The 17490-nt window shown below is 47.8% G+C and overlaps 2 protein-coding genes across 15 annotated transcripts in view; one reads left to right on the forward strand and one right to left on the reverse strand.

The window, feature by feature from the left end:
* HNRNPAB (heterogeneous nuclear ribonucleoprotein A/B) overlaps window positions 1-17490 on the forward strand; it is a 25859-nt gene continuing 8369 nt past the window's right edge. For 3 of the 14 annotated variants that reach the window (XM_084886710.1, XM_084886705.1, XM_084886701.1), the window contains exons 1-5: window positions 1-250; window positions 13281-13510; window positions 14243-14411; window positions 15005-15163; window positions 15309-15443. In XM_084886710.1, the coding sequence (XP_084742836.1) occupies window positions 13302-13510; window positions 14243-14411; window positions 15005-15163; window positions 15309-15443 (672 nt within the window). In that variant the 5' untranslated portion in view covers window positions 1-250; window positions 13281-13301. Of the gene's footprint in view, window positions 251-4669; window positions 4801-12911; window positions 13201-13280; window positions 13511-14242; window positions 14412-15004; window positions 15164-15308; window positions 15444-17490 lie in introns of those variants that run through there. The other 11 variants (XM_084886704.1, XM_084886700.1, XM_084886708.1 and 8 more) reach the window with 8 other exon arrangements.
* The window catches only part of PHYKPL (5-phosphohydroxy-L-lysine phospho-lyase), a gene marked incomplete at its 3' end in the record, with an annotated part of 24329 nt that continues 22290 nt past the window's right edge, over window positions 15452-17490 (reverse strand). Inside the window, exon 13 of the mRNA XM_084886655.1 lies at window positions 15452-17271. The remainder of the gene's footprint in view (window positions 17272-17490) is intronic.

Below are 17490 nucleotides of genomic sequence, written 5' to 3' on the forward strand. Positions count from 1 at the left end.
GATGGAGGCGGGGACGCAGGGGCGGGACTTGGGAGTCCGCTTGGGCTGGTGGGAGTTCGGCGTCACGCGGACTCCCCGGGAGCTCGAGCAAGTCTGAGGAGGGGACGTGCTGGTTGCTAGAATGCGAAGTCAGGCCATTGCGGTTCCAAATCGCCTCAGAATCTGCCCCCTCAGGCGGACAGTGCGCAGCCGGGCAGAGCCCCGGTCCTGAGCTGGTCCTGGGTGTTGTGTCCCCGGTGCCAAGGTGCAGGTAAAGCCTGACGCCGCTAACGGCTTTCTTCGCTCTCGCACCGGGTCTAACGCTCTCTCCTGGCAAGCGATGGGTGCCCCACTCGCCCGTGGCCCGCTCCTTCTTTCCGCGGGGATCTGCTCAGATGTTACCCACGGGAGGGGGTCCCTGATGACCAGCTTATCTAAAATCACAGACCTCTCCCCGCCGCCGCTCCCTAACCCTTATTCCTTGTAGTTCCCGCTGCGGCCTGGTATCACGCGCAGAGGACCCCGCGGGGACGGCAGAGTGAGGAGGAAGCCTGCGTGGACACGGGGGTACCGCGCTCCAGGGTGTGGGAGGGACACCCCTGAGTCGGCCTCCAGTTTGCAGTTATTATATAGGATTGATGGACAGTGACACTAGGGAGGTCAGCAGGCCTAGACTGGGGGGGGGGGGAATCTTTTTTATTTTATATTTTATACAGAGAGGAAAGGAGGGACAGAAAGTTAGAAACATCGATGAGAGAGAAGCATCGATCAGTTGCCTCCTTCACACCCCTCCCTCCCCCTACTGGGGGTGTGCCCTTGTCTGGAATCGAACCGGGACAATTCAGTCCGCGGGCTGACGTTCTATCCACTGAGCCAAACCGGTCTCGGCTGAGGTGGATCTTAATATCTCCAACTTTTCCCCCCCACTGTGTCTTAGAACACTGCATGGAAATTAATTAGATAATCGCTACAAATTTGTTGCCTTTGATTATGGGATGGACGGCCTGCCTTTTTTATGGTGGTAGAACAGGCCTGTATGTGGGACTTCAGAAGTCTGCAGGTGGCGTGGAACATAGTTAAGCCAACTTAAAAATTGACCTTTTGAAATCTGACTTTTTGCAACAGCATTGTTGGACCTGGAGATTATTATGCTAAGTAAAATTAGCCAGTCAGAGAAAGACAAATACTATGTGATCTCACTTATATATGGAATCTGATGAACAAAATAAACTGAAGAACAAAATAGAAACAGGCATGGCTACATGGAACAGATTGACAGCTGTCAGAGGGGAAGGGGTCGGGGGACTGGATGAAAGAAGGTGAATGGATTAGCCAAAGAACATAGCCCATGAACACAGACAACAGTGTGATGACAGCTAAAGGGAAGGGGGGTGAGGGTAGGTGGAGGTGGGTAGAAATGGGGGTGGAAAGAGGCTTTGCATGGGTGACAAGCACATAATGCAGTGAGCAGATGAGGTTTCATTGAATTGTACACTTGAAACCTGTAAGGTTTTGCAAACCAATCTTAATTTCAATAAATTAAAAAAAAAGACAAAAACAAAAAAGTTGACATTTTAACTCTGTAACCAGTCATTAAGTTGAAAAATCAAATTTTAAATTTAGTATTTTAAGACCCCCAACTAATTTCATAAATATATCAATTGAAAAATGAAAATATGTTATATAAGCAATTTGAGCCCTAGCTGGTTTGCTCAATGGATAGAGTGTCGGCCTGGAGACTGAAGGGTCCCAGGTTCGATTCTGGCCAAGGGCACATGCCTGGGTTGCGGGCTCGATCCCCAATAGGGGGCGTGCAGGAGGCAGCTGATCAATGATTCTCATCATCAATGTTTCTATCTCTCCCTCTCCCTTCCTCTCTAAAATCAATTAAAAAAAATTTTTTTAAGGTTCATACACACTCAGTATTCATTATTACATGACATTCCATTGTATGACATACTACATTTTATCCGCTCATTTGTTTTTTTCTTCCTTTTTTTAAAAATTAAATTATCTGTGTACATATTTTACCATTGCCCACCCCCCCCCCCATACATACCCTCCCTCCCCAGAGTTTTGTGTCCATTGGTTGTACTTATATGCATGTATACAAGTCCTTCGGTTGATCTCTTATCTCCCCCAGATCTCCCTACCCTCCCTGCTGTAATTTGACAGTCTGCTTGTTGCTTTACTGTCTCTATATCTATCTTTTGGTTCATCAGTTTATAATGTTCTTTATTATCCATAAATGAGTGAGGTCATGTGGTGTTTCTCTTTCATTGACTGGCTTATTTCACTCAACATGATGTTCTTCAATTCCATCCAGGTTGCTGCAAATGATGAGAATTCCTTCTTTTTTATGGCAGTATAGTATTCCATTGTGTAGATATACCATAGTTTTTTGATCCAATAATCTGCTGATGGGCACCTAGGCTGTTTCCAAATCCTAGCTATTGTAGATTGTGCTGCTATGAACATAGGGGTGCGTATATCCTTTCTGATTGGTGTTTCTAGTTTCTTGGGATATAATCCTAGGAGTGGGATTACTGGGTTCCATTTTCAGTTTTTTGAGGAAACTCCATACTGTTCTCCACAGTGGTTGCACCAGTCTGTATTCCCACCAGCAGTGCACGAGGGTTCCTTTTTCTCCGCAACCTCGCCAACACTTGTCGTTTGTTGATTTGTTGATTTTGGCCATTCTGACAGGGGTGATTATCCATTCATTTGTTGATGGACACTTGGATTTTCTTCAGCTTTTGATTCTTATGAATAGTGCTGCTAAGAACATTCACAGCAAGTTTTCATGTGGGCATATGCTCTCAAGCATGTCAAACTCACAGTTGGTGGGCTGCATGCTCGTTGATCTCAAGTTTGACATGCTTGCTTAGATTCTCGGGTATGTACCTTGACGATAGATTGTATGTAAAGGTTTACCTTTAGGGAGAACTGCCAGGCTATTTTTCCAAAGTGGTTGTACCATTTTATATTTCTACCAGCAGTGTCCAATATTTCTACATTCTCACCAATATTTGCAGTTACCCAACTCTTTCATTACTATACAGTAATCCTAGTAGGTGTAAAGTAGTATGTCATTGTGGTTTTGATTTGGATTTTTCTAATAGCTAATGATGCTGTACAACTTTTCTGTGCTTATTAGCTATTTGCATATCGTTGGAAAAATGTCTATTCAGATCCTTTGACCATTTTTTAATTGAATGTGAGCTTTTTAATTGAATTTTATCAAGCTAGCCATAACCGGTTTGGCTCAGTAGAGTGTCGGCCTGCGGAATGAAGGGTCCTGGATTTGATTCTGGTCAGGGGCATGTACCTTGGTTGCGGATGCACGCCCAGTGGGGAGTGTGCAGGGAGCAGCTGATCGATGTTTCTCTCTCATCAATATTTCTAACTATCTATCCCTCTCCCTTCCTCTCTGTAGGGAATCAATAAAATATATTAAAAAAAATGAATTTTGTCAAGCTAGATGCATTACTGTAGGAGCTGATTTTAAGTAGAAGAGAAAAATAAAATTATATATAGTTTATACAATTTATTGGAAATCTGTTTTAATTTATTCCTAGATGAGTTATGTCAGTATTGTATGGCAGTATTAGTCAAGTTGCTCTTCCCTATATGTCCACCTAGTTTTATTAGCAGCAATTGGTGTCTCCCCAAAACTGAATTCTGATGTTTGGGCCAGATTCTAAGGAGAGAGGGACCATCAAATGGTGGATGGAACTCTCCTCCAGCACAACTGCTTGGGACATACCTTTCTGTGTAAAACTGAGAGCTTAGAAAAGTCAGTGTGGCACTTCAGAAAAATGTGTGTGTGTTTTTAATGAATTTATTGATTTGATAGAGAGTAAGGGGATGTGTGAGAGAGAGAAACGCTGATTTGTTGTTCCACTTATGCGTTCATTGGTTGATTCCTTTTTTTCTTTCTTTTAAATTGATTTCAAAGATGAAGGGAGAGGGAGAGAGAAAGATAGAAACATCAATGATGAGAGAGAATTATTGATTGGCTGCCTCTTGCATGCCCCACATTGGGGATCAAGCCCACAACCCCTGCTCTGACAGGGAATGAAACCGTGGCCTCCTGGTTCATAGGTTGACACTCAACCACTGAGTAGCTGGCCGGGCCAGAAAGTCAATTTTAGAAGGAACATTTCCCCAGGAGGGAAAGGTAGGCTGGAGGTGACAAAGGAAAATGCCATAGACCAAGACCAACATAAATCAGCAGGTGATCTGGCTGACCTGGAGTGGGGGGTGCGGCGTGGGGGGTAGAGGATGACTGGAGCTCGTTCTGGAAAGGCAGAAGCCAGCAGAAGGACTTAGGCGAGGTGGGAGGGGTTGTGCCTGGGAGGAAGCTCTGCTGAGTCAGGGAGAGGCAGGATTAAGGTGTGGGGTATCGGAATTGAGGCTTTTTATCCTGGGGGTCGAGGGGAAAGAAAGGACTGGATCTGAACATCCGGTCCACGCCTCACGAGGCCAGTCAGAAGTATCTGTTGGGACCTACCTCCAGGTCCAGCTGGGAACTGATCTTCACTTGGAGGGACCCAACCCTGCGCGTGCGCACATCGCCCCGAGGGCGTGCCGGAAGTACTGAGGTCTGAGCCGCGGGGCTGGGAACCTCGAGGCACTGATGGCGGGGCGTGGGTATCATCTTGCAGGAAACAGGATTTGGTGTGGCAGGGAGGGAGGAAGTTCTCGGCAGATGGAGGTTTGTGCTGCCAAAGTGAACCAGAAGCCGGGGAGGCGGAGATTGCTCAGGATGCTGGGAGAAGGCGACTGGTGGGGCTGCCACAGGAGGAGATACTGAGTCTGGTGAGGGGGCTCGGTGGGCAGGTGCTGCAGCCAGAGGTGTAAAGCAAGCGACAATGGCAACCAGGGAATGAATGACCAGCTCGTGGCCTGCGCCGGGTTTTCACCCTTTTTACACCCATTTGAGTGCTGTCCCGATTTTCAGTGAAGAAAATTGAGGCTCGAAAAGGGGAAATGGCTTGTTGTAAATCTCCGAGACGCCTGGCAGCTGGGATTTGGGTTGGGCCTCTTGATTCCAAAGCCAAATCTGGAGCTCCTGTATTGGAGTTTAGGGGGAGCTGATGGTCTAGAACAGGGCAGGGCAACTTTTCCTACACAGGATCAGATGGTGTTTTCTGCTGTGTGAACCAAGGGCCAAAATCGAGGGTATTATGGAGGTAAGTACGTAATATAAGAAGAGATGAAACATTTCTTGACAGAATTTAAAACTTTATTTTTAAAGACACTAAATTTGAATTTCCTAGAATTTATAAGTCATGAAATACTATTCTTTAAAAGCAGTCTTTGTTTGAGGGACATACAAAACCAGACAACTGGCCAGATTTGGGCCCTGGGCCATAGTTTGCCAATCCCTGGATTAGATCTGTGCTGTCCAATCTAGTGAGCCCTTGAAAATTATCTGGTTTGGAGAGCATTTGAGATCTTGCTTCCCGGCATGTCATCAGTTTAGCTCAAATAAACTCATAAAAAATAAAGTATCTGGTCCAAATTGTGATGTGCTGTAAGTGTAAAATCTACGGTGAGTTTCAAAGATAGTCCAAAAAAAAAAACAAAACAAAAAACAAGTAAAATAATGTTCTGTGTTGATTGCATTTGAGATTAAGATTTTGGATAGATTGGACTAAATTTTTTATTAAAGTTAATTTCACCTGTTTCTTTTTACCTTTTTCTGATTGTCTAATATTCTCTCTTTCTCTTTTCTAATTCTCTTTTGGTGGCTATTAGAAAATGTTATGCACGTGTTTGCATTTGTGGCTTGCATTATATCGTATTTCTGTTGTGTAGCCCTGCTCCGGACTGAAGCTTGGGGCTACAGGTATTAGAAGGCAGGGTTTCTGGGAGACGAATAGGTCACGAGGATGGAACCCTAATGAATGAGATTAGTGCTCTCATAAGAGGGACCCCAGAGACTCCCTCACTCCTGCTACCGGGTAAGGACACAGCAAGAAGACAGCTGTCTGTGAACCAGGAAGCAGGCTCTTATTAGACACTAAGCCTGCCAATGCCTTGATTTTGGACATTTCAGGCTCCAGAACTGTGAGAAATAAAATGTTTGTTTATAAGCTATTCAGTCTGTTAAGTATTTTGTTATAGCAGCTTGAATAGAATAAAACTCTCCCTTTCTGTGCCCTTTGGTTTCCTTCTCTGTTAATGAGGGGCTTGAGCTTGATCTTTGAAAGCGATCATCTCTTACCTTAGAAGAAATAGACAAAAGAAGGCCATGCCTGTGGAGGCAGGTTAACCAGAAATGAGAGGCTGTCACCTTTGGTGGGATTGTTTTCTCCTTGAGAGAGGCGGGCAGTGTCTGCCTACCACTTATCTGCCCAGACTAGCATTCAAGGCCGTCCACTGGGTGGTTATGGTCCAACATTCTAGCCTTAGTGCTTCCCTTGCCCTATGCATGGAGTTGGGATTGTAGCCACACATGGATGCAGGTCTGCTTCTCCTCCTTAATGTCTCATATTGACTCTCTTTTCCATCCCCACCCGTGGACTATTGCTGTCCCAGTACTCACTGACTTCCTGTTTCTGGTGGATAAAAGGATCCTTTGTTGTTGGCATGTAAAGCCCTGGCCCAGTGGCACAATCTCAGCTCCTGTGTATCATGAGGGGCTACTTACAGTTTCCCAAACAGTCCGCTTTCTCTGGCCAAACCCCCTTTTCCCCTGTCTCTGCCTGGAGGACTCCTCCCCCAAACCCCCATTTAGTCTTTTTTTTTTTTTTTTTTTTAATATATTTTATTTTGTAAAGAGAGGAAGGGAGAGAGATAGAGAGTTAGAAACATCGATGAGAGAGAGTCATCGATCAGCTGCCTCTTGCACACCCCCTACCGGGTATATGCCCGCAACCAAGGTACATGCCCTTGACCAGAATCGAACCCGGGTCCCTTCTGTCCCCAAGACTACGCTCTATCCATTGAGCCAAACCGGTTTTGGCCCCCATTAGTCTTAATGGTGCAGCCTGGGTGCCTGCCTGTCTGTCCTTGTGCGAAGTCTTATCCTTCCTACCCACCTCCCTAGCTTGGTTCAGTGCCTCCCACATGTCCCTGTCCTCCTGTGCTTCTCTGATAGAGCATTCATCTCACCATTTGGTAAGCATGTTCAGCTTCCAGGGCAGAGTGGCCTCTGATGGTGGAGGCCAGCCTATTAGCCAGGACAAGTGCTTGGTGACGTTCCCTAAAAGGCTGCCTGACTGAAGGAAAGCTTTCCGCTAGGTGTCCCTTCATTGTCATTAACATGCAGTTGTTGAAAGCCTGGGCACCTAACCTGTTTTTGCCTTCCTTATGTAAGCAGCTAAGCCTATTTCTTAGTGTCCCTTGTAGGTGACGCTACGTGACAGAGTTCTCGCCAATGCAATGTGTGTGGAAGTTGAGTGTGCCCCTCCCAGGCCTGGACCACGAAGACTCCCACACTGGTTCCTCCCCAAGTTTCCCCTGCAGATGACAAGGCCCAAGGGGATGGTAGAGCCACAAAATGGAAGCGCCTGGGTCCTTAAATAATCATGTGGAAGTGAGTCGCTTCTCGCCTGAACACCTACCCTGGATTGTTAATCTGTAAGAAACAATCTTCTACAGTGTTTACCTCTGCTTGGTACCACAGTGTAGTACCAATACCCTGACTGTATTCCTGTCATCCAAACCTGAGTGTAGGTGACAGAATAATGAAGGCACATTTTGGACTAGATGGCAGGCCGAATGGGAGAGAGGTTGATACAGCTATGTTCCTGGCCTGCACAGGTGGGTAGAAGGTAGAGGCATTCTCTGTGCCCAAAAACGCCATCAGAGGGTCAGGGCTTAGGGGAATGTCATGTGTTCCCTTTGGGATATGCTGAGGTTGAGGTGCCTTGGTGATAGTTCAGTAGAGATATTTATGCCTGAGTGTTTAGAGTTCAGAAAATAGTCTTTCCAAATGGGTGTGGACATGCCAATAGCAGTCAAATCTAAGGTGTGAATAAATCAGTGAATAGACAAATTGTTGCATTACCAGAAACTGAGGCCCTAAAGCATCAATTAAAGAGCCTCCAGAGCTGATATTTTGAGGAGGCTCTGCTGCCTCTCAGAGGAACTGGGCATTTCTCTTTTATAGGCTTTTCCACTACTGGTCTGCAGCAGTGGGCCCTAAGTCTGTTCCTACCCCAATGCCCAGTGCCCAGAATGCTATATATTGTATATAAAAGTGAGACTCCAACCCCAGAGGCCTGGGAATGTGAAGTTTCAAAAGCTATGAAGTGGATCGTGACATGAAACCAAACTGAGCCCCTCTTTGTGCCCTGTCCACTGTATGAAGCTTTGCGGGCTCCTGAGGAGACTGGGAGGATCAGGTCTGTACGTGAAGCACATATTCCATTGAGGTCTGATTCCAGAAGGGTGTCCTGGGCATTTCTGATTTGCCTTCAGGCTGCCGCTGAGACTCAAGCTGGGCACAGGTGGCTGTCATAAGAATGTGACCTTGGGGGTTGGGGGACGGGGCATTAGCCGCTAGAGCTTCTTCAGAACTTCCAAATCTGTTTTGAGAATTGATTTGAGACATAGTAGGGGGAAGCTCAGCAGAGGAGGAGTCTTCCCTTGGATGCTTCTGTTTGTTAGTGTTGGTACTAGTCTTAGCACCTCTCATTTCTACCTGTTACCTGCCAGGCACTTGGCACACATTCTCGGATACCTGCAGCAGTGCTGAGAGGCAGGTGTTGTCATCCCTGTTTGAAAGGTGGGAGAAGCTGAGCTTCATGGGGCCTAGTTAGGAACTGACACCTGAGATGCTTTCCACCAATGAAAATTAATTTAGGGGCCCAGGAGTAAGATGACAGGACTTGGTGGGGGCTGTGGTAAACTGGATGACACCTGTTCCATCAAGCTTCTGTGGATATGTGGGACTATGTCATCTAACAATTTTCCAAAAGTCAATGGAAATAGAACATTTTTTAGAAGTATTATACTTCATAATTGTTGGTAAATAATTTCTTAAGATGTTGAAAATGCTGTGCAGGACAAGCAAGCACATCTGAACCAGATTGGGCCCATAAGGAACCAGTTAGTAACCCTAGGTCAAGAGATCTTTTATTCATTCTGCAGATATTGAGGTGCCCTGGAGGTGTCAGGGTCAAGGGGACAGACCTAATGCAGGAACACATTGAGCTTATGGTTGGCATCAATACTGTGTGGTCCCTACTCTGAGAGGGACACTTCCTTGGGGCATCACAGACCACTTCCTGGAGGAAGCAGAAGTCTGACGGATGTTGTATTAGTCAGCTAGGGCTGTTATAACAAAGCACCAGTGGCTGGGTGGCGTACAACAATTTATAGTTTGGAGGCCAAAAGTCCAAAATCAAGGCGTTGGCAGGGCCACTCCCTCTGCAGGCTCTGGTGGGGAGCCTCTCCTAGCTTCTGGTGTGGCTGGCAGTCCTTGGTGTTGGTTGGTGCTATGGACTCAAAATCATATATTGAGCCCCAGCTGGTTTGGCTCAGTGGATAGGGTGTCCGCCTGCGGACTGAAGAGTAAGATTCAAGTCAAGGGCACATGCCTGGGTTACGGGCTCAATCCCCAGGAGGCAGCCAATCAATGATTCTCTCTCATCATCGATGTTTCTCTCTCTTCCTCTCCCTTCTTCTGAAAATCAGTAAAAATATATTTAAAAAAATCATATGTTGAAACCCAGTCTCCACGGTAATGGTGTTTGGAAGTCAGGCCTTTGGGAGGCAATTAAGTGTAGATGAGGTCATGGGGGTAGGGCCTCATGTTGCAATTAGTGAGTTTATAAGAAGAGTCCAGAGCCTAACTGGTTTGGTTCAGTGGATAGAGCGTCAGCTTGTGGACTGAAGGGTCCCAGGTTCGATTCCAGTCAAGGGCATGTACATTCCCAGTGGGGTGTGTGCAGGAGGCAGCTGATCGATGTTTCTCTCTCATCGATGTTTCTGACTCTATCCCTCTCCCTTCCTCTCTGTAAAAAAATCAATAAAATATATTAAAAAAGAAAAAGAAAAAGATACCAGAGAGAGCTCCCTTCTCTTTCCTCTCTGTCAGGTGAGGACACAGTGAAAAGATGGCCGTATGCAAATTGGAAACAGGTTCTCACCAGACACCAGGTCTGCCAGTGCCTTGATCTTGAACTTCCCAGCTTCTAGAACTGAGAAAAAGTAAATGTTTATTGTTTAAGTTACCTGGTCTGTGGTAATCTGGACTAGCAGCCTGAATTTGACCAAGACATGTGGACACATCACTCCAATCTCTGCCTCTGTCATTACATGTAATTTTCCTTGTGTGTGGCTTTGGGTATCTTTTCTTATAATGCACAATTCTAGGCCCACCAACTCGTTTGACCTCATCTTTACTTGATTACATCTGCAAAGATCCTGTTTCCAAATAAGGTCATATGCATTGGTACCAGGGGTTAGGACTTGAACATATTTTTGGAAGGGCCACAGTTCAACCCACACATATATGTGGAGTAGGCAAGTGAAACTAGGGGAAGAGTATTCCAGGTAGAGGGAACAGCAGGTGCAAAGGTACTTCCAGAAGGGTACAGGTGAGTTCTAGGAAATAAATCAGCACAGCCAGAGTGAAGAGTGGGCACTAGGTGTGGCTGGGGTGCTCATGCCAGGCCTCATAAGTCCAGTGGAGTGGTTAGGCTTGACTAGGCTGCAATTAGAGATAAACCCCCAGTCTTAGTAACTTGACAGTAGAGATTCCTTCCTTGCTCATGGCAAGTGTGACATGGGTTGAACAGCTTTCCATAATGTAGCTCTACCATCAGAACACATGGTCTCTAGGGGAAGGGAGGTCTGGGGGAGGCTGGCCTCTATGCCCAGGTCCAGAAGTGACCCTTCCACTCACAGACCATACAGCAAGGAGGTATTTGGGCGAGGCATGGATTTCTGTGACCCCTAACTGGCTCTCTCACCCCAATCTTATTCAGGGTTAGGATTTCATTCTCAGAGTGGTGGGAAGCCAGCCAGGGTTTTCACACAGTGACAAGCTCTGACTTGGTTTTAAAAAGTTTCCTTCGGCTGGAGCCAGAGTTAGCCCTGAAGTGGAGGAGCTGGAGCTCGGGGAGCTGAGTAGGTAGTGGCTTGCGTCGGAGTTGGCCACTGCAGTCACATCATTATTTGTAGTTAACTCCTGCAATTTCCACTTCGCAAGCTCAGCCAAAAAAAAAAAAAAAGAAGATTGTGAGAAAAATGAATTCATGTAGTTTTAAAAACTCTGAAAATGTATTTTGTGCCTGTCCTCTTTATTCTAGACTGATGATTGTACACATTTGTATACATATATTACCTGACAGCCTGGGCTCCTTGTTGATTTGAGAACCTCACTGTCATGGAAGAAGCCCTCTACTCTAGTTCCGTAGCTGGGACCCAATAATAAGTGGAGATCCTTGTGTCAAAGGGACTTTCTGCTTCTTCCAACATCCCAGTCCTCTGCCTCTGTCAGATATACCCTTGGATGCAATATACCCACAGGTCTGCAGTTCTTTATAGTTTGCTTGGGTACCTGTACCCATTATCTCCTGTGAGTCACATTCCTGGTCCTTATGTCTGTGTGTGTGTGAGTGAGGGCTTAGGTGGAGATGGCGTGGTGAGTTTGTTCTAGATTTCACTGCAAGCCAGGTCAGTGTGTGACCGAGGTTTTATGGATATACATGAATTCCAGTTATGGAACCGAGTCTGAAGTGGTCAGGTGGGCCTTGGGGTGACCCGGAGGGCATTTGCTCATCTGGTGGTGGATGTCCAGCTCTAGTTGATTGATACCTTGGGGGGAATGTAGTGCTGTGTGGCCAAATCTTGATTTTCTGAAGTTGATTACTTTTTCCAAGTGTAAAATTGTCACATTTTTCATTCTCATAGCAACTCATTGGCTGGCTGGATTGGGGAGTAAACCATGGCCCAAGGCTTTGGGCTTCAGTGTTCTCATTTATAAATTGACGATGGTACCACCTTTCACAGGGCTGTTATGAGATTAGATCAGAAAATAGAAGGCCTAGCCCGCCACGCTGGATCCGGCTGCACGAATCCAGCGGGTCAGCTACTTGTGTTCTGTGCTATTGGTAATCCCCAAAGGGATCAGAGGTTGTGATCTTGGTGCATTTGGGGCCCTTCACCCCTATAATTAAAAGGAATCGCAGGATTATGCAGGCCTTTTAAATTTGGTTGTCAAGGAGATATTAAGGGTTTTTGTATATTAGGAAAAAGAGAACTAACTACCCCAACCCCCGACATCATGATTTTGAAAATGTTAGTGGAATGTTTTTATTTTAAATTTCAGCAAAAATTAGTGAGTTAATTTAAATGAAAAATTTTAAGTAATCAAAAGTGTAAACGCGATGCTAATCATCAAGGTGGTGTTGGGTGACCTGATTGGGGAACACCATGGTTCTACCGTTTCTCTCGCCGCATCCTAGTCAGCATGGTAGGCACCAGATCTCTGCAGGACTCCTCCCCAAACCGCGTCTCCCTGCTGCGGAGGCGGCAGAAAGGGCGGGAGCTAGGGGCTTTGAGGGCACCAAGGTCAAGGGGAGGGCGATCTGCGTCGCAGTCCCTCCGAGCCGAGGACCTTGGGGGACCCTAAGCCCCCAAGCTCGGCAGCCCGGATTCTGCCACTTCCAGCCAGGTGATCTTGGTTTGCGAGACTTGTTCGAACCTACTTCCCTCTTTGGGGAAATGGAGTGGCCGAGACTGTCAATGCTGGTAGTGGGGGCACTGGGAAGAGAGAGACTGCGGCCTAACGGGGCGGAAGGTATGTCTGGGGCCTCTCAGCCTAGGGCTGAGACGTCGTTCAATCAGGCAACGCTCCGCAGGGCCCAGGCTCGCGCGGGTTCTAAAATGAGGACAAAGCCCGCCCGGATCTAGCGTGCGCGCGCCGACGTGGCCAATAGGACGCCGGCGCACGGTTGAGTGACGGGCGGCAACAGCCAGTGAGTATGCGTCTTGTTGCGAGGTGGGCGCCCCGGCTCCGGCATTATAAAGAGCGCCACGAGTCGGCATTGTCAGGCGGCGGTACTGTGCGGGCCTAAGCAAGTCTTTTGGGCGGTGGGTTCCGTGCACCGGGGGTCGAGGAGGAGCGCGCGAAGTTGCGGCAGCTCCGTTGGCGGAGGGAGGGGAGACCGGGAAGTGCGAGCTTGAGCAAGGCGGAGCCTCGCGGCACCTTCCCGGCGGGTGGGGACGAGCGGGCCTCGCGGCGTCACCGGCGGCGAGGTGAGCGTCCGGGCCGCGGGCTGCGGGGAGCAGGCGGCGGGAGTCGCGCGGGCCTGACGTGCTGTGGCCGCTCGTTGCAGGAGCCGCCGCGCTCCGGTCTAATGTCGGAAACCGGTGAGGAGCAGCTCATGGAGACGACGGGCGCCACCGAGAACGGGCACGAGGCCGCCCCCGAAGGCGAGTCGCCGGCCGGGCCGGGCAGCGGGGCCGCGGCGAGCGCTGGAGGCGGGAGCGCGGCACCTCCGGCCAGCAACCAGAACGGCGCCGAGGGCGACAAGATCAACGCCAGCAAGGAAGAGGAGGACGCGGGGTAGGTGCGGCCGCGGGCCGGCAGGACGCCGCCTTTGTTCCGGGGCCGCCTTTTGTTGGCGCCACGCGGCGGGGGGAGGGGCGGGCGGCCGGGCGGCAGACTTGTTCTCCGCGCCGCCCCGCTTTGCCGCCGCTCGCGCTCGAGTTTGTAGGAGTTTGTAGGGTCGGTTTTGGCGCCGCCCCGGGGCCTCGCGCGCGGCGCCAGGGCCGGGCCGGGCGCCCGGAAGGGGAGTGCGCCGGGACCTGGGGCCGAGCGGGTCTGGGCCGCGGGGGCTGCGAGGGCGGAGTAGGCGCGTGCCCGGGCCTTGTCCTCCTCCCTCCGCCTCCTGCCGGGGGCGGGGTTACGGTCTGGCACCCGGAAGCCGCTAGTTCCTTGAGAGCGAATATTCGGAAGTGGCGGAGACGGTAGCCTTTTGATGCATGGTTGTTACACAAATTGCTTTCAGTTGTGAGCTCTCAGAGCCTGTGCCTCTGGCCAGGTTGTCCTTCCTTTCCCTAGCCCTGTCAGGGTTTGCTGTCTCTTGAATCTTGGTTAGAGTCAAGATTGAGTTTGGGAGGGTAGTAAAGATTTAACATTTTCCAAAGGTGGAGCTCTTAGGGGCTCAAGGGATAGTTTTGTTCCAGATTGTGGCTTTATTTCTGATTTTCTCAGTGAAAGCTTTGCTAGGGCCAGTCTTAAAATCACAGCTTTCTTATAAGACTTGTTGCTATGTGTTTCACCCTACCATTTCAGAAAAATGTTTGTTGGTCACCTGAGCTGGGATACCAGCAAAAAAGACCTAAAGGATTATTTTACCAAATTTGGAGAGGTCGTTGACTGTACAATAAAAATGGATCCCAACACTGGCCGGTCAAGAGGATTTGGGTTTATTCTCTTCAAAGATGCTGCTAGTGTGGAGAAGGTAAGCTGGGGACTTGGTTGAGTGCTTTGAGAAAAGCAGATCCTTGTTCCTGTTTTTGAAAAAAGGTTTAGTAGGGTAGTGAGTGGCATAGGAAGATGATAATGGACATTTATTACCTTCTTCTGCCTATTCTGGACACAGCAAACTACTGTGAGGACTGGAGGAGAGTCCTAGGTTATGAGATAGACTATTTTATCTTCATTTTACAGAAAACAAGCTAAGGTTCAGAAGTTTAAGTAGAAAAGCTCACACAGGTGGCTAAGTGTGGTGGAATAAGGATTCTGACCCTAAGCAGCCCATTTTCCTTCAGTCACTGCTGCTTTACTTCTGGAGATAGGCCTTAAACGGAACTGCCGAGGCAGGAAGAGGGTGTACAGGATAACATAGGAAAAGTTGGGGTGGTGAGGACTGATTTACAGGTAAACTAGCTGTACTTGACATTTGATGGTTGGGTTGGAAAGTCAGGTTGGGGTTAGAGTTTGGAGGGGATGAAACATTTTGTGTATCTGTTTGGGGTTCCATGGCTCAAAGAGAAGATCATTGGATAGAGTTGTGCTGCTGAGTTAGAACCCAGCTTCCTTCTGTCGGAACAGGTCCTCGATCAGAAGGAGCACAAGCTGGATGGCCGAGTCATTGACCCCAAAAAGGCTATGGCCATGAAGAAGGAGCCTGTAAAGAAAATTTTTGTGGGGGGTCTGAATCCTGAAGCCACTGAGGAGAAAATCAGAGAGTACTTTGGCGAGTTTGGGGAGGTGAGTGGCCTGCCATCTGCCCTGAGGTGGCTTTCCTGGTCCTTGTCAGACAGCCTCAGTGAGGCTGCTTTATGGACTTTTTCTCCGTCCAGTTCTCTGTGAGCCCTGGGGAGGACTGGTCCTGAGCTTTTGCCTGTGTTTACAGATCGAGGCCATTGATCTTCCAATGGATCCAAAATCAAACAAAAGAAGAGGTTTTGTTTTCATCACCTTTAAAGAAGAGGAAGAACCTGTGAAGAAGGTTCTAGAGAAAAAGTTCCACACCATCAGTGGAAGTAAGGTAAAGTGTCTGCAGTTATGTGTGTCTAGCCTCTTGCCAAGAGAGGTCTGCTTCTTGCAGGTGTGACTTAAGGGTTGGGCTGCCTCCAAGGGCTCCAGGGTAGTGAGACCTCATTGTTTTTCTGCAGGTCTGCTGCCCTGATTGGGGGGCAGATGGACTTGGCCTTCAAGGAGCTCTTAGCCTGACAGTAAAAACAGTAGCTAGAGATTAAGATGTTCTGAATCTAGAGTCTAAGATCTGCACTTCTCAGATGATTTTGGAACTTGTGCCATTCACTGATTTCTTTCTCTGGCAGTGAAGTCCTGCTTACCATAGAAACCGCTGCAGAGCTTTTCTCCTATCTTATTGCTGCCAAAACCAAATCTTTATTCTTCTCCATCCCCTTTGGACACTGGTTTATTCAAATCCATCCCAGCAAGATCCTTCCCAAAGAGCCCCAGGGTCCTGGCTCATTTATATTTATACCCAGGGCCAGTTTGCCTTCAAATGAACAGAAGTGAGAAAGATAGCTGTTACCCCTGAACTCTGGTTTAGAGAGAGGGTAGTATGGCTTAAGTATTCTCCAGGTGGCAGTTGTGTGTTGAGGGTGTGGCAGGGTGTGTCAGGCTGTCTGTGGAGTGGCAGCCAGGTAAAGTTGGAAAGGTAGGGTGGGGCTCCTGAAAATCTTAGTACTCCTGGCTGGGAATTTGGAAAGATTGGATTGGACTCTTAAATTTCATGTAAAATGAGATTGGATCCTATGGGACATTTGCATAAGACCATCCATTAGCTAGCCCAGTGGATAGGGATATAGACTGTCTCATCTCCCCTCCCCCCCCCCCCCCCCCCAATGAAAAATTGGCAGGAAGAGCCTATAGGGCAGCACTAGGCACTATTGGCAGTGGGTCTCGAAATACTGTATTTAGTTATATATTCAGTAGGGTAGAAAACAGATTATATCACTGGTGGGGGTAATTTGCCAGTTTTACAGGAGTAGACTTATATGGGGACAGCTTATGTGGAATGTTTTTTCACTGGTCTTGGGGCAGAGTATGAGTCAGGGTGCTTTATTCTTTTATTTTTTCAAAAGAGAAAGTTCATTTAGAAAGATACAGAGGTAGAAGTGAGCCAGCTGGGCTTTGTAAGCTCAGAAAACAAGTTAAAGCAAAAGAAAGGGCCCTTCGAACTTAGGAGAGAGAAAGGCAAAGGCATTGGGGTGGGGATGGTCTAGGTGTAGGTATAGAGGGGGACATGAAAGCTAGGGAGGGAGAGGGTTTTTTTTGTATTTTTTTTTTTTTAATTTTTTATTGTTGAAAGTATTAGATGTCCCCCTTAAAACATTTTTTTAAAATTGATTTTTAGAGAGAGGGAGGGAGATAAACATCGATGTGAGCACAGAAAATCAATTGGCTGCCTCCTCCGTATCCCCACCAGGGATTGAGCCAACAACTTGGGCATGTGCCTGGACCAGGAATCAACCAGCAGCTCTTCAGTGCACAGGACAATATCCTACAAACGCCACACCAGCCAGGGTTTCACTTGTATTTTGTTGTTTTCAGCGTACCTTTAAAAATACACTTCTATTTCAGTGGGAACACTGGAAGGTTCCTGACCCTACCTCCACCCACAGTGGGCAGGTTTTTGAGCTAAGCAGAAACTTGACTTGGCTCTGGGGGACATACATAGGGCTTTTGGCCCATCCCAACTACAGACCAGTGGTTGGGGGAGGGGTAGTGGTAGCAGTCTGGCTTCAGGCAAGCTCTGCCCTAAGCCTCAGTCACTTTCTTCCTCTGTAAGTTGGAAGTCTGGGTCACCACTATACATTTGAGTGGGATGCTTCATTTTTCACCTGTTAAACAGTAAAATAAAGTCAGAAAGTGTACATTATTCTCTGACGACCTTGTCTAGTTAGGACCAAGGTGGCAATAGACGTGACAGTTTGTTTTGCTACACTGAGCTGGCATTAGCCCTACTGTCCCTCCTGCCAATTGTTAAACACGGAGCTGTCCTAACCCTGGGTTTGTATCCATGATTCCCATTACAGTCTCGGGGAACGTTTGAGCCAAAA

The sequence above is a fragment of the Pipistrellus hanaki genome, assembly GCF_964339955.1.
Source record: "Pipistrellus hanaki genome assembly, chromosome: 5".
Taxonomy (NCBI): Eukaryota; Metazoa; Chordata; class Mammalia; order Chiroptera; family Vespertilionidae; genus Pipistrellus; species Pipistrellus hanaki.